Raw genomic sequence first — 17,079 nt, 5'->3', positions numbered from 1 at the left:
CTTCTGCGAATCATTTGATAGGTTAGATTATTTTCATATGTTATGTTTTTGCGTATCATGATTTTATGTTATGATTGTCACTAATGATCATTGCTCTGCTTTTCAATATTTTTTCTCTTTACATATTGCATAGACAGTGTCTATCTCCAGTTGGTTATAATTATGACAACATTGTTTCTATAACAAGATCTTTTTCAACATCTTTTGGGCTGTGAACCTAGTTACTTAAACAGACAGTTACATAAAGTATACATAACAAATCCAGTTACTTATATGGCGGCAGTTGCGAAGCCAGCCCGCAACTTGCGGGCTAGCTACGCAACTGTATGACGGTATTTATTTCTGTCATTTTTATCAGACAAATATGGAATTACATAGGCATATTATGGGGCAGGGAATGGTAGCCCCTCCAAAATGTTTGCCAGACAAGGCCAGTCGGGCATTATTTGCTAGAAAGTTGAATGAATTGGTCATTTAAGATTGACCGACCGCCCCGCAAAAGAATATTGGTCCACACGCCCATGTGTCAAAATTTGTTGAACAAAATGTCTACTCAGTAGCCATTGTCTTATAGTATTAAAGATTTACACTATAGCTGCATGTCTATTTCTGGCGGTAACTTCAAAATTTTTGCATGATTTTTTTTAGCTAGTTTGCAGTCTTCCCAGTCGAAAATTGCGTTGAATTCATCACAGGAAGACATTTCAAACTTTACAGAAGAACCTGTGGAGTTTTCACAAAAGCTTCTGACAGAAATGAAAGAACTATTACAAGGTATTCATATTCTTGTTGTGAACATTGCATCGTCCGTATCCAGGTTATTGTTACTAGCTTTTTGCCGTTGACTTTCAATGTATTTTTTGAGTGTGCTGTCACTGGAGGTAAAGCTAATTTCTATCCGTCGATTTGGGTTTTTCACCTAACCGCCAAACTTAGAAAATTACTTGATGGTCTTTCGCTTCAATTTTTCACTTTGCTATTTCATCGATTTTCTTCTGTTCACTTATCATTATATTTTATCTTTTTCAACAGGAATGAAAGATACAGTTTCTAACGTTGTTGATGCTCCCTCATTATTGACTATTTCTAAGTCGTCAAAGTATATTTCGTTGTTGAATAAGTTGAATCAACTTTCGTCAATTGATTTGGATGCGTTGAGAAGTGACGGCGAACGAGTATGTTTCTTTGCAAACATTTTAAACGTTATGCTATGTCATGCTGCCATAACTGAGGTTGTAAGTCGTTCAATCTCAACTCGCACTTGTCAATCAGAAAATGTTGGTGTGCGTGACCTGTCGTGGGAAAAGGCTTTGCCGAGATTTGAGTTTTCATACTGCAGAACAGCGTATTTAAAAAATATGGCTGTCACATAGGAAAATTAGGATTTGTAAGGTAAATTGATTCATGTAATATAGCAATATCGCCCTGCTATAGCAACGCCTTATAATGCATATTTGTTTTATCCTGTCGTTCATCTACTCAAAGTTGTACAAAATACGCGTTTTTACTTTGCAGTGGCTGTCTATTGTCGCTTTGGTTTAACAACTTTTATTTCTATTTTCATGTAGTGCGTATGATTTGTGGTTCTCTATATTGCGAGCTGACTCGCCTATGCCATCTAATATTCAAACTGTGTCATCTATTGACGATGAAAGTAAGTTTTTAATGAAATAGACCACGTAAGTTTGAAGTCCAGTTTAGTTTACAGTATTGTACTAATTTGTGTGATAAATGATTTATTTTGCATTTCATGTTATTTTGGACGAATTTTACCAATTCACAAATTTCAAAAATATTTGTAATCTTTAGTGAATTACAGATATGAGAACTATAAAATGAAAGGAAATGATTTTCGTTTGACGTTTGCTATTTCTGATGCTACCATATCTTCTCCGGAAATGAAGGTAATTGCTTCACAAATTTTCTCTCTCCATGTGCATTCAGAAAATCTGTGTAAGGTCTGACGTGATGATGGTAAATACATCTACTGGCATTGCTAGATATAACTGATGAACAAATCCTATACAGTATCGTGTGAGATGTTTGACTTGTTGAAATCAATAAAATAAATGACTATAAACAACAGCAATGATGTAAGAGATCGAAATGACCCTTTTTTGACATTTTAAATTGTTAATAAAAAATGAGTACCTCGGTAATGCTTTGCGCGCTTATGTTTACTTCTTGTATTGAATTTCCGCCATATTTAATACGTAGTTTATAGGGGTAGTATAAACCAATTGTAAAATGACATCTTTCTTTAACTTAACTCGAGCTGTTTTTTCTTCAATTCTTGGCCAACCGTGCTATGATGTTAATAGGCCGGACTTGGTAGTATAAGCAGACATGTTGCTGCAATATCAATCTAATGTGACATCATTTTTGGGTGACCCTAAAATGGCTATCTATGGCTAAATAAGCGTCCAAAGCATTATCGTAACACTTATTCTTTAAATTTCTTTGAACTGTATAACCATGTTTGCTCCTCTTTTATACTCTTGCTTGCTCTTGTTTCAAAGAATGGCCAGGCATGTGTTTGCTGTATTTTCTCTCTTGCTTTTTTTTAACTTCAAGGTATTGAATCCAGGTAATATCCATAATCAGCTTGATGATGCAGTTTCCTCGTATCTTTGCGCTAATATTAAAGTAATTCAAAATAAAAAGGTATGTAAGCGCTAACTACAAAAACATTGCTTGTTCAATTTAACGTCGTAAGGTTCAATAAAATGAACAGCACACTATTTCCTTAGTATTTTTGTATTTTTACTTTAGATGTCTGTATTTAAAAGTTCATATCAATACTCTTGCCATTAAAAAAAGTGATGAAAGTTATTTACACGTTGTTTTACATCCCCCTTACCAATGTTTCAATAAAAAATAATTTAAAAAGCAAATAAGCAAATAGAATATTAACATTCATTAGCTATTTAAATCTCTAGGGATCAGAAGTTTGTCCATTCTGTTTCGTTTTGCTTTGAGATTGTTTTAGCTTGAGTAAACCTAGTATTTCGTCAGTAGATTCATTCATTGGCCATTTAATTCCTTACTTTTCAGATACTTCTTCCTGAACTCTTGAAATGGTATCGCAAAGATTTATCACCTGACTTGTCAGCTCCAACAATGAACGTGGAAAATTTAAATGACGATGTTAAATGGGTTGAGTTTTTGTTGAAATTGTCTCCTTATCTTCGCGGGAAAGAGTTTTTGAATATTCATGATCTTGCTTCACAGTTGCCATTTGCTTTTACTCCTTATAATTGGAAATTAGGTTTTCAATTTTCGACAAACAAGGCGCATTCAATACACGAGAAAGCTTTCTACAGTTCTGCTACACCAAAGCATGCACTTTCTCAAGATTTATCTCGATACTTGGCCGGCCAGTCCTCCCTTGTTGCATCACTTGCCAATCTTGCCAGCTCTCAAAACTATGGAGGTAGTGAAGAACAAGAAAAAGAATCAAAAGTACCCTCGCTGACTTTGGTCAGCAATTCGCAAACACGTCGCTTAGAAAGTTCCTCGCCTTTTGTTCTAGCACTTAATCAATCGGCAAAGTTTCCTGTTTTACAGAGGCACATCACGTCTTCGTTTTATTTTCTTTCCAAGTATCTGGTTTTGGATGGTATGGGACTCGCTAGATCATCAGAAGTCATCTCTCAATCTGAAGGATTTCCTGTTGGCAACCCTCTACAATATTTTCTTTTTGACGGAAGAAGTCGGGAAGTAACTGAGATGTTTCTACAATCTGTTGACTTTACTTGGCGTAATGGTGACTGGAAGCTGTTATTTAGCTTATTTAATTCAGGAGGATTAAATCAATTCGGGGCTTTGGGTGGACCGGAGGATTTTGCTATTGAAATTGCATTCGTCGATGGATTCAATTTGGAAAACGTTGATGACATTGCTGTTGAAACAGATGAAACTTTACAAAAATTCGGTATTCCTATGCCAAGCTATAATCTGAACTTTATAAAAGAAAAGACAATGATTTTGTATTTCGTAAAAGATAATTGTACCCGTGCTACTTTGGTATTGCAGAACCTGCACAATATGGATGACATTGAGCAGTGCTTGAAATTATTGAAATTTTGTTTATCAAAGCCTCCAAGGGACATAAAAGTTTTGCGAAATCTTAAGAATAAATGGCAACAACTTAATTTTTGTAAAAAGGTAAGCCGCATCGACCTTTTGAGGAAAATCAATGTTTTCGTAATTTTAAAATGTTAGTGTAATTGTATACTTCATATAAGAATCACGAAAGTGTGTATTTGAAAATCTCACTTGTTAAATATTCCATACGTGGAAGATTTTACTTGAAGGGTCTGTTTTCAATTTTATATTTTAAGAAAAGTTCGATGTTTTACGTTTATAAAAATTTCGATAGTTTCAATTTGTATATTTTAAGAAAAGTTCGATGTTTTACGTTTATAAAAATTTCGATAGTTTCAATTTGTATATTTTAAGAAAAGTTCGATGTTTTACGTTTATAAAAATTTCGATAGTTTCAATTTTTATATTTTAAGAAAAGTTCGATGTTTTACGTTTATAAAAATTTCGATAGTTTCAATTTGTATATTTTAAGAAAAGTTCGATGTTTTACGTTTATAAAAATTTCGATAGTTTCAATTTGTATATTTTAAGAAAAGTTCGATGTTTTACGTTTATAAAAATTTCGATAGTTTCAATTTTATATTTTAAGAAAAGTTCGATGTTTTACGTTTATAAAATTTCGACAGTTTCAATTTTTATATTTTAAGAAAAGTTCGATGTTTTACGTTTATAAAATTTCGATAGTTTCAATTTTTATATTTTAAGAAAAGTTCGATGTTTTACGTTTATAAAATTTCGATAGTTTCAATTTTATATTTTAAGAAAAGTTCGATGTTTTACGTTTATAAAATTTCGATAGTTTCAATTTTTATATTTTAAGAAAAGTTCGATGTTTTACGTTTATAAAATTTCGATAGTTTCAATTTGTATATTTTAAGAAAAGTTCGATGTTTTACGTTTATAAAATTTCGATAGTTTCAATTTTATATTTTAAGAAAAGTTCGATGTTTTACGTTTATAAAATTTCGACAGTTTCAATTTTATATTTTAAGAAAAGTTCGATGTTTTACGTTTATAAAAATTTCGATAGTTTCAATTTTATATTTTAAGAAAAGTTCGATGTTTTACGTTTATAAAATTTCGATAGTTTCAATTTTTATATTTTAAGAAAAGTTCGATGTTTTACGTTTATAAAATTTCGATAGTTTCAATTTTATATTTTAAGAAAAGTTCGATGTTTTACGTTTATAAAAATTTCGATAGTTTCAATTTGTATATTTTAAGAAAAGTTCGATGTTTTACGTTTATAAAAATTTCGATAGTTTCAATTTGTATATTTTAAGAAAAGTTCGATGTTTTACGTTTATAAAAATTTCGATAGTTTCAATTTTTATATTTTAAGAAAAGTTCGATGTTTTACGTTTATAAAAATTTCGACAGTTTCAATTTTTATATTTTAAGAAAAGTTCGATGTTTTACGTTTATAAAAATTTCGATAGTTTCAATTTTTATATTTTAAGAAAAGTTCGATGTTTACGTTTATAAAATTTCGATAGTTTCAATTTTATATTTTAAGAAAAGTTCGATGTTTTACGTTTATAAAAATTTCGATAGTTTCAATTTTATATTTTAAGAAAAGTTCGATGTTTTACGTTTATAAAATTTCGATAGTTTCAATTTTATATTTTAAGAAAAGTTCGATGTTTTACGTTTATAAAATTTCGATAGTTTCAATTTTATATTTTAAGAAAAGTTCGATGTTTTACGTTTATAAAAATTTCGACAGTTTCAATTTTTATATTTTAAGAAAAGTTCGATGTTTTACGTTTATAAAATTTCGATAGTTTCAATTTTATATTTTAAGAAAAGTTCGATGTTTTACGTTTATAAAATTTCGATAGTTTCAATTTTATATTTTAAGAAAAGTTCGATGTTTTACGTTTATAAAATTTCGATAGTTTCAATTTTATATTTTAAGAAAAGTTCGATGTTTTACGTTTATAAAAATTTCGATAGTTTTCAATTTTTATATTTTAAGAAAAGTTCGATGTTTTACGTTTATAAAAATTTCGATAGTTTCAATTTTATATTTTAAGAAAAGTTCGATGTTTTACGTTTATAAAATTTCGATAGTTTCAATTTTTATATTTTAAGAAAAGTTCGATGTTTTACGTTTATAAAAATTTCGATAGTTTCAATTTTTATATTTTAAGAAAAGTTCAATGTTTTACGTTTATAAAAATTTCGATAGTTTCAATTTTTATATTTTAAGAAAAGTTCGATGTTTTACGTTTATAAAAATTTCGATAGTTTCAATTTGTATATTTTAAGAAAAGTTCGATGTTTTACGTTTATAAAAATTTCGATAGTTTCAATTTTTATATTTTAAGAAAAGTTCGATGTTTTACGTTTATAAAATTTCGATAGTTTCAATTTTTATATTTTAAGAAAAGTTCGATGTTTACGTTTATAAAAATTTCGATAGTTTCAATTTGTATATTTTAAGAAAAGTTCGATGTTTTACGTTTATAAAAATTTCGATAGTTTCAATTTTTATATTTTAAGAAAAGTTCGATGTTTTACGTTTATAAAAATTTCGATAGTTTCAATTTTATATTTTAAGAAAAGTTCGATGTTTTACGTTTATAAAAATTTCGATAGTTTCAATTTTATATTTTTCTTTAAACGTAAGGTTTGTGCTGAGTTCTTTGTTCAATATCATTGTCTAGATAACCTACTGCTTATCAAGTGAAGCATTAGGGGGGATTGATGCGCTGCACATGACGTGGAATGATTTGATGGAACACACCCTCCTGGAACCGGAGGCGATTTTGGATGAGTTAAAAATGCGTGGACGTTACGACTTAGTCAAAGAATGGATTAATGTTTTTGGACGTGAAAATAATCTACTTGATGTAAGTTGCGCTGACAAAGTTTAAATTTCTTTCAATACTTCGAGTCCTTAAAAAGCTAAGCTTATTCTGTAATTTTTCTCTACAATTGGATGTCTCCCTTGTCCGTTCATAACGTACGAAATTGTGAATAATTGAAACATTGGATATTTGTGAGTTTATTAAAAATCTCTAATGATGAGAATGATTCTGCACAACAATAGACCCCAATTTCATTGTGCATAGAAGAAAAGTAAGTTGAAGTGATGCAATTACAAAAAAAAATAAACTGACATAATACATGTTTAAGTTACAATCAATTGCAATGTAGTCGGTTATGAAATGAGAAAAGACTCAGACATAGCCATGTTTTAAAAAGATGATAGTGTGAATAACTTTTTACTTCATCGTAGAAAACTCGCGAAGATTACTTGATCCATTTATTGGCGAGAACTCCAATCGACGTCGCAGAAGTTCATCTCTTTCTTGAGGAAATAGGAGATCCTGTGATTACACTGAAAACATGCGAAAGACTTCTTTCAAGGGAAATTCCAATTCCTAGCGTTGTTTTTATGATAGATTTCATTCTAACTGAGCTTCAGTTATATGTAAATGCGATAAGAAAACGTGAATTATTTCGACACAGACTTGGAGCAAATGCGGCTATGTCTATCCCACAAAGAAGTTGGATTAGTTATGAGCGTTTAACAGCTAAACCCTTTTTATTGCTGGAACAACTTTTAATTGACATTAAAGTGGAATGGGCTGGAAAGGTTTTTAACAAAATGCAGACTGAGCTTGCCACTGATGAGAACTATGATGAGATTTTAAGGAACGAGTTCACGGTGGAGGCATTTGACGATTTATTGAAGTGTTATGCAACGAAATCGCTGGAATTCAAAGTTGTAACTTACGAAGAACGTGGTAAACAGCTTTCCTTTCTTTTTTTTGTAGTAGACTATCATTGAATAAAAGGCAATTCTTGTAGCCTTAAAGTAACATATGTTACATATTTCGCTCATTCTTAGATGTCAATGATAAATTTCTAGATGATTCCTCTTCGGGGAATTCCACACCCATATTTGGTCAACGAAGAAAATCTAGTCAAGGTGTGTCATTTATTGAATGTATGTTAGGTTACTTCCGCTACAGATTATCGAGCTTTCACTGCAAACGAGTGATAGCATTTTATGTATATAATGGAAACTTAAAGGCAGCTCGTGAAAAGACTCTCAGATACATGTGTTTATAAGTATACTTGTTATACTTACATATCAACCTAAATCTTTACATTTGTTACATTTTTCACAACATCTTTGCAGACACTATGAATGCAGACATTATCCGTTCAAACAGTATCTGTGCAGACACTATCTGTGTAGACACTATCTTTGCAGACACTATGAATGCAGACATTATCCGTTCAAACAGTATCTGTGCAGACACAATCTGTGTAGACACTATCTGTGCAGACACTATCTGTGTAGACACTATCTTTGCAGACACTATGAATGCAGACATTATCCGTTCAAACAGTATCTGTGCAGACACTATCTGTGCTGACACTATCTGTGCTGACACTATATGTGCAGACATTATCTGTGCATACACTATCTGTGTAGACACTATCTGTGTAGACACTAAACACCAGCAAGTAGGTCATTAAGCCATTTAGTCTCTTATTCAACCTCATTTTATTGTGTGACCAAACCTTAAAAATACGTAAATTGAAGCAATAGAAAATACAGATTTTGTGAATGGCGCTCATTGTTATAGTATCTCATTTACAGAGAGCTTGCGTAGTGTCAAAGGGTCTTTCAGTCAACGGCGTCAAAGCAATGGATTTGTCATTCCCGAAAATATTCCAGCTGAGGAAGACTGGGAACCAGACTTTAAACACAGGGTTTGCATGGTTTGCAAGGAAGTGACATTTAACATGGTTAGAAGATTTAAATATGTACCTTACATTTGATCCATTACCACAATTGTTCAACTATTATTACTGAAAAAATTTAGTTCAATATCTGTTGGAGAATCTACCAGTTCTCAAAATTGTGTTTGGCATTTATTGGTCGGATGTAGCTAGCTAACTTATGAACATGTTATATTTTTATAGTTTGTGCGTCGTCATCATTGTCGTCGTTGTGGACGAGTTGTTTGTGATACTTGCTCTCCATTCAAACGTATTTTATCAAATTTGTCTTCAACACCTGTTCGTGTTTGTAAAGATTGCGATAAAGCCATGTTTCAACAAAGGTATCAGAGTTTTAGTTTTAGGCTTGTATATCGATGTTAAGTATTGCATTTAAGGAAAATTATATATTGAATCACTCCGTATTGGTATTGCATAAGTTTTCACCTATATAAGATAATTGCATAAAAGATATTCTGCATTTCTCGATATTTGATTAACATTTTTGTTTTCGTCATTCAGTTACAAGAAAAACAAAAATACCACAAGTAGAAGCTTGGAACGCCAAGGTAATATTATTGAATGTCAAAAGAAATGTTAAGCGTTTCTGAAAACTTTTGATTTATGCAGCCAATGATGAATTCCAAACAAGACTTGATTCAGCTGTTCTAAAAAGCGAGGAAGAGTTTAATTTTGGTAATTCTCCACAAGAGTACAGACTAACTTTAGACGATGATTGTAATCAAGCCATTCGAGATATTTTCTATTATAAACAAGTAAGTAAACGATGAACAATTCGAGAAAACTCCCTCTTGGAAGACTGTCACTAAGAAATGAAAAAATATTGTGCTTAAGTATTTACTATAACAAATTGGTAACGAAATCCCTTTTGTATAACATGTACATTGAGTTCAAGACTTTGTTATGTAAAAAGTGAATTTATCCATGCTCTAGTAATTTTTGTTGAACTGGTGAACTTTCATGTTGTTCATAATGTATTTTTCTTTTGTACTTTAATAAAGGCACCAAGTTCATCATTATGTACGGCAATCCTTGCCCTTCACGGAAATGATAAGACATGTGGCGAGTTGTTGCTGAAACTTTGTAATCTTCTTTCTGAAAAGCTTGCTGTCAGTGAAGAAATAGATAACAATTTGATCATTAGGTGAGCACGACTTTTACATCAACTACTGCTCCATGGACTTATTTCAAATTTTTTGTATATAAAGCAAGCGTTCTTTTTGTTTTACTTCAGCATCATGTGTCAGCTGCTTTATCATGCAAAGTTGAAATTTACCAAATGTGGAAAAACGCATGGAGTGGAGTTATGTGATACGTAAGTAACCATTGGAAACATTTTTTACTTAACTTTGTTTAAGACATAAAACATGCATTTTATACTAATTATGGTTTTACATCTTTGCAGTGTTTCTTTCTCGGTGCTTCGAGCCTTCATCAGAAAGATATAGGAAGTTATATACAGTTGTTTTTCATTTGTAGACGCTTAGAGCGTCTAATTGGATTAGCGGGTGGATTAATGTGATTGGGTGAAGCACCGAGTTGAAAGCTTAATAAAATCATTTTATACAATCCGGAGAAACTCTCTCTCTCTATATATATATATTGTTGTTTCTGTAAAGTCAAAATTTGTATTTTTACGATTGGTTTCATCCATGGGCGTAGGAATGTCAATAATTGATGGAGAAGATCATATACATTTATCTATTTTAAAGTTCGTGTAAAACATTGGAACTTAATGCGGCATATCATACACATGCACATACATAACCCCCCCCCCACGATTATTTAACTTCCCTACGTTCACGGTTTCATCGGACAAACGGATAGTATTGGTGAAGTTTGTTTACTTTATGTTAGTAGAACACATGTTTGTGAACTCCATTAACTATGATTTTCTTCATGTTTACAGTTTTCACCGCATGACCATCATTATTGTTTCTACAAATATAGGTACATGAGTCGTGTTGAGTTGGTTCGATTTCTTATTGAATCAAATTTTTTTGAAATTCCTTCCATCGAAGACTTAATGTCAAACCAAACATCCAGGTCTGTGTTTTATGGTTTTATGAATGATTGTTGTACAGATTTAAAATATTCTTTTAAAAACTCAGATATATTTCTTTTAATAATGTTGTTGCTATAACACATACTTTTTGCAATAAATGAAGTATTGTGTATTCTGTATCTTAATTTTTATATGGGATGTGAAATTAATCAAATTATTATTTCACATGATGGCATGAAAGCATGCCAATTATCTCGACAAATGTTTTTTAAACATAGTCCAGTAAAGAATAATGCAGATTTTTTGATTTATCTCAGTTGTTAGTTACATCTATTTGCATGTAACGTGCATGTTGAAACGATGTAAAAAATTAAAAACTAGAAATTGTTACAGGAATCATGCTATATCGAGTATAAAAAACGATTCTCTCAATCCGATTGGCTTTGTCTAGACGATTTCGTGATAGATTAATCGAGAGTGAAAATCTATCTTTGGCAATGGAAGTAACGACTAAATGTGGTCTTGATCCTGCTGCGGTTTGGGGGGCTTGGGGCTTTGCATACCTTCAAGCAGGAATGTATCCGGAAGCGCGGCAAAATTTCAGCAAAGTTTTGAAGGTATTGTAAAATGGCTCTTAACCATCCACATTCTTACTGTGGAATGTTTTCAAACCTATAAAATACACATAGCTAGCGGTATCAAAATTAAAATATTGTGTGGTCTAGTTTTGTTTATTCTGTGATTCTGCATGCTTAGCAAGTAGTTAATTCTCCTTGTCTTTACCTGACTAAAAGATCGTCTGGTCAGTCAGGACCACATTTAATAATGCAAACCGTCTTATCGACGCCTTAAAAGAAAAATTGCATAGCACGAGTAAGTAAAATGGACCTGTGTTTGTTTTGCAATTGTATATCAAATGAAGTAAGTGGAGTGTAGGGAAAGTGCTACGATTTGTAGGAATTCTTATGGATGAAAAAAATTCCTGTAGTTGGACAATTTTCTTAAGTGCCCATGATCTAGAGAAGCAATCTTTAATTTTTGCTTGAACACACAGTCATTGATCAACTTTTTTCTCATTTCAGCCTTCGGATCTAGGCAAATCATCTCAGATCAACAGTTCTTCTGTGAAAAGGATCATTGATATTCTTGAAACGTCGTCTTTGATGTCGTTGGATAATTTCTCAATGGTAAATAGATTCGCTTAGCACAAATGTTGATATGCTTGTTTAACATTTGTCATCAACATTTATGCAACAGCATGTGCGTAGAAGAATAATTTTAGAACAAATTTGGCCTGGCAGCAAGTCAATGAACGTATCATTTATATTGTCTTGTGTTTCGTTGGTCGAGAACATGTCACATGACTCTCTGACTAGCAGTTGAGGAAGACAATAGGTTGTCGTCCGGAAAACAATGAAAATTGCAAGCTTTGCTTTGCAACAATCGATAGGGAATAGTCAAACTATCATGTTTTACAATAAATAAGCCACTGCTCAAAACGTTGAAAATTTTTGCTTGTTTTTTTTTGTTTACCTTGAGTCAAATTTCCATTGCATTGTATAATCTGTTTACACTGCATAAAACTGTTAAAGATTAAACTACAGTTGATTGCTTAATTTCTTAGGGTGGTCTCTCTGAAAGTTTGGCAAGTTTACGAGAATCTGTAAAAGTAAGCAAACGCATTTTCTTTTCGTTATTTTTTGATAGTGTTGCAGATATGCTTTGATACAACTTCAATCTCAATCTCAATCTTTTTTTTGGCAAGGACAAAATTTGATTTCTGACATCTCCATGTTTAACAATTGATCTACAAGATTTTCGTTTTTTGTCAAAATATTATTGCTATTGAATGTGATTTATGAGAAACCTTTGCTGATCACTTAGTTATTTAGTGTACTGTAGAATAAAGAAAATAGCATGATTAAAACTTATGTGTTCATAAGCAGCAAGCTAAATAAACACATAATAAACTTAGATGTTGTAATATTCTTATATATATAGAATACAACAGGAAAATATTTCATGGATTCCAAACGATATGAAGAATGCATATTCTACTTGAATACTTATGGTTCGAACGAAAGAATTGTTTCCTTCTACGTGAATCACAATCAATTAAAACTGGCCTGCAGATATATTTTGGAAAAGGTACTGAAACATTGGTTTCACTCTTTAATATCACATTTGCAATCTTTTTTTATTCTTCTTGCTCTTTTTGAATATTTTGTTTGTGTTTGTTAGAGATGTAATCCTGATATTTTCACGGAAAACCTTCTCATGCCTTGTTTTCGTCGTGGAGAGTTCTCAGAGCTTTGCGAGCTGCTTAAGATGTTTGATCCGTCGCTAGATGTGTGGATCAACTATTTGATTGGTGCTTGCAGATATTTAAGTCGTTCTAATTGGTTCAATTTGCTTTATCGTGTTCAACTTCTCATGAAGGTATTTTTCACAACACATTAGATGATAGAATTTAACTTTAAAATTCTAGTAAATTGATCATTTCAATGCTTATAAAAATTCTCATAAAATCAAACTTTATACCACATGGTTTTCTAATTTCAATGCAAAAAGACCATTTAAAATGGATGGCTTAATGACTCGTTCAGTAGCTATGATTGTGTTATTTTACTTCTCTCTAGAGCTATTCAACTTTATATATTGTGCAAACAACATCATGACATCACACGACATATTAAGAAAATAGCAGTTTTTGTGTACAGCGTTCTCGTAAAATATCCACCTCGGTACTCTTCCAAACAATCATGTATATCTTCATATACAAACTGTTTTACTTGCAAATAGTTTTTGTGTACAGCGTTGTCGTAAAATATCCACCTCGCTACTCGTCCAAACAATCATGTATATCTTCATATACAAACTGTTTTACTTGCAAATAAACTGTTTTTACGATGCTCAAAATTAAGTCTTTTGAAATTTTCTGTGCAAAACAGTCAGAAAACTGCATTTGAAGTATCGTTTCGTAAACATTTTAAGAAGGACTTGCATTTTCCGCATGATGTCGGAAGAGCTACGTCAACCGTTTGCTGAAGTTTAGTAATATTGAAAATAAGATAGAAACGAAATTCATATTCTCATACTGATGTTTGTGATTTTCAGGATTTCTTCCGGGCGGCTATGACATGCATAAAATTTTACCAGGGTTTACCAAATAATCCTGCCAAAAGTTATGCTGATCTGTATATGAGGTTAAGTTTTTTGAGGGATGCTTTTGCTCATCTGGATTGCGTACGCAAACATCAACAATCAAAGAAAGGAACCTTGAAAATAGGGACTAGCTCACTTCAAAGAACCATTGAAGAACCAAATGAAGATAGATCGCGTATATCAGTAACGCCAACAGAACTTAACACTTATATGAATACCGTAACTCTACAAATTGACGTGACAAAATTCATGCAGAATTGCTTAACCAATGGAACGTTCTGGGAAGAACGGAATTCATCAAAAAAGAAATTGGGTACATTATTTGATAATGCAACTGTCAAATGTCAGGTTGTTGCCCAGGTAAAAAAAATTGAGCAATTGTTTTCTGATGTAAAATTGTTTGAATTTTTTTTGAAATTAATATTTGTGAAACATTGGATTTACGATTTGCGAAAGATTTTGTGGGTTTAATATTATATTGATTAAAATCTGAAAAAGCAAGTTTTACCTTTGCTTCTATTTTTAAGTGAGCGTCAATGTTTACATCTGCATGCGAAGGGATACGCTCAAAACGTCTACAAGCAATATATTATTCTTTGAGGATGTCATGAGTCTTGCATATGAACTTATGATTCAAAAGCTTTGCTTCTTATTTCCAATGTCAAAAATTCTTTCAGATGTTGCTTTCTGGGAGTTGTGTCGAAGATGCCTTCACTTTGTCTGCCCGGATCATACAAGTACGTTTTATTAAGAACTTTCTTTTGAATGATTCTTGGGTATGCAGGCTAGCTTTGCACGACTTTTTCAATCGATGCGTTGGAAATTTATGCAGTTTACATACAGGAACAGCGGGAAATTGATAATTGAGTGCTCGTGTTTATATATTCATGTGTCAGAATCAGTAACAACAATCGATTTCAACAAAATTGATATTGCAGAACATGCAAGTATGAATACTATCCCCCCTCCTCCAGTTATCACTGTCCCGCCGTATAAGCAAATTTAATTATCAAAACAACCGCTTTTCATGTTTATTACTGCGATGAACACGGTATTGACATTAATTTACTGTTAAAATATGAATAAAATAACCCATGCTTTCTTTTGATGCAGGATTTTCGTTTGCCATCTTTGAATGTCTACAAAAAAGTTGCTCAAGAGCTGGAAATCGATCAGAAATATGAACAAATTAACGTGTTGTTGCTGAACGCCGTTCAAACAAGATCGATCAAAAACAGAGATCATGACGCCATTATTCTGGAGTTATTGGGGATGTTGACTGATAACGACAAAAAGGTATAATAGTTCTTTGGAGTAACCACTAGTCGCCGAGGGCATCTTAAAAGGACATCATGTGATCACATGATGTGTAAACCCCGAACGGCCACCCCTCCACAGAAATGCTGTTTTTAGCAAAATAAAAGTTTCGTTTCTCACCGTTATCGTCATGATCATAACCAGTCCACAAAGTTTTTCTCGGTTCCAATTCTTCAACTATTCGTTCTATTTTGGTAAACGAAAAATATGACGTTTAATGCGCGCTTTTTATGTAAATAAAGTTCCATCCTCGATGGTGCGAAATTGTATTGTATTTCGTACCATTGATCATTGATATTTTTATATATTTTAACGAACGTTCTATGATGTGACGTATCATTGTGAATTAATGACAAAATGTGACCATTTTTTAAATTTTTAGTGGAAACAGGCTGAGTTACTCATAAAATCTTTAAAAGATGAAGGGAAAAAGGTAAAAAAGTTAATGAAGTAGTATTATTTATTGTATTCTTCGCATTGTAAGAAGTTTATTTTACAATGCTGTGGCCAAACATGAAAAACTATTCCCAATAAAAAATTCTTAATTTCTGTCGAATGGAGGAATTATTTTAGTTTTTAGGATTGTATATGACTTTTAAAACTATAAATAAAGTATTATGTAACCACTATTGCAATGCAATCATGATCGTGTTGATGTCAAGATATATCTTGCTAAATGATTGTGGGAAATTTTAATAGTATAAATGGTGTATTACCTTTCTAGGTTGCAGCTTATGTACGATTTGGACGGTTAAAGACGGCGTATTTGATAGCAGTCTCCAGTGAGAGAGTAAATGATGTCAAAAACATCGCAGATATCGCCAAGGAAAAGGAACAGGATAAGGTGTACAACATTTGTAAGAAATGGTTGGACAGTAGACAAATGAGAGATGAAGGGTCATGATTACGTCATTTTGGAGGATCATGACTACGTCACATTCGATGGACATGTTTACGTCATATTCAAATAAAACTAGCGCAAACAAGAGAAATAATCGTTTCAGCGATTTGCTGTGTTTAATTTCACTTATCAGCTATGCGCCAAATTGAAAATATTAAGAACTATCAGTCATAAAAATATACTACGGGAAAATAACGGGAATTTTGAAACACAACCAAATAAAATGAACGATAAAAAACATGACCAAAGTGCAACAGAAAATTTAATGCAAACACATTCTTCTAAAAAAATAGCAGGGATTTGTATCACGAGGCCTCTATTGTGTGGATAATTATTATTCACTATTGTTCTCACAAGTTTTCAACAAATATTTCGAATCCTGATTTGGATAAAACATACGACCAGGAAACATTACAAATCCAGTGAATAACAACTCTTGGAACGAACTCCAAGACTGTTGGGTGAGGATATGTCATGGTTGTAAACTAATCTTTCACGCCATCTACGGAATTTTTTCTGTTGCCTTGTGGAGCTGTGTGAAATGCTTTCTGGAAATATATGACTCACTTGGTTGTCTGAGAATTGTGAATTGCTTATTGACGAGAGTTTGCATTTAAACGAATGATGTAAACATCTATAGATAGATAAACAGTTAGATAGGCAGGGAAATAGGCAGTACATTGCTTAATTTATATGTAAGTCTTTCTTTTGTTATACTGTAGCACCGTGCGGTGTCTGGTGTGTAGAATAGCACTGTGGTATCCCTGCCTGTCCCTATCCATTATCCTTTTACCGTACGGTGACCGGTGTGCAGAATAGC

General features: G+C 32.2%; 1 protein-coding gene across 2 annotated transcripts; it reads left to right on the top strand.

Moving 5' to 3' along the window:
• The first annotated feature begins 1,193 nt into the window (after nt 1–1,193).
• LOC124442278 (zinc finger FYVE domain-containing protein 26-like) lies at nt 1,194–16,857 on the top strand. 2 transcript variants are annotated; one of them, XM_046992779.1, is made up of 25 exons: nt 1,194–1,392; nt 1,569–1,654; nt 1,810–1,904; nt 2,575–2,664; nt 3,055–4,167; nt 6,777–6,962; nt 7,352–7,862; nt 7,988–8,047; nt 8,729–8,877; nt 9,055–9,194; nt 9,373–9,419; nt 9,481–9,626; nt 9,873–10,015; nt 10,106–10,186; nt 10,822–10,917; nt 11,328–11,493; nt 11,959–12,063; nt 12,501–12,545; nt 12,878–13,024; nt 13,118–13,315; nt 13,994–14,401; nt 14,719–14,778; nt 15,155–15,337; nt 15,741–15,791; nt 16,083–16,857. In XM_046992779.1, exons 2-25 carry the CDS (start codon nt 1,612–1,614, stop codon nt 16,260–16,262), a joined length of 4,443 nt encoding a protein of 1,480 aa, XP_046848735.1. In that variant the 5' UTR covers nt 1,194–1,392; nt 1,569–1,611; the 3' UTR covers nt 16,263–16,857. The 2 variants fall into 2 exon arrangements, with proteins under 2 accessions (XP_046848735.1, XP_046848734.1); XM_046992778.1 differs by having other exon boundaries at nt 7,967–8,047.
• The last annotated feature ends 222 nt before the right edge of the window (nt 16,858–17,079 follow it).

The sequence above is a fragment of the Xenia sp. Carnegie-2017 genome, unplaced genomic scaffold (genome assembly GCF_021976095.1).
Source record: "Xenia sp. Carnegie-2017 unplaced genomic scaffold, XeniaSp_v1 HiC_scaffold_20, whole genome shotgun sequence".
In the NCBI taxonomy this organism is placed as follows: domain Eukaryota; kingdom Metazoa; phylum Cnidaria; class Anthozoa; order Malacalcyonacea; family Xeniidae; genus Xenia; species Xenia sp. Carnegie-2017.
Note: the sequence above shows the minus strand (reverse complement) of the source record. Positions and strands in the feature narration are given on the sequence as shown.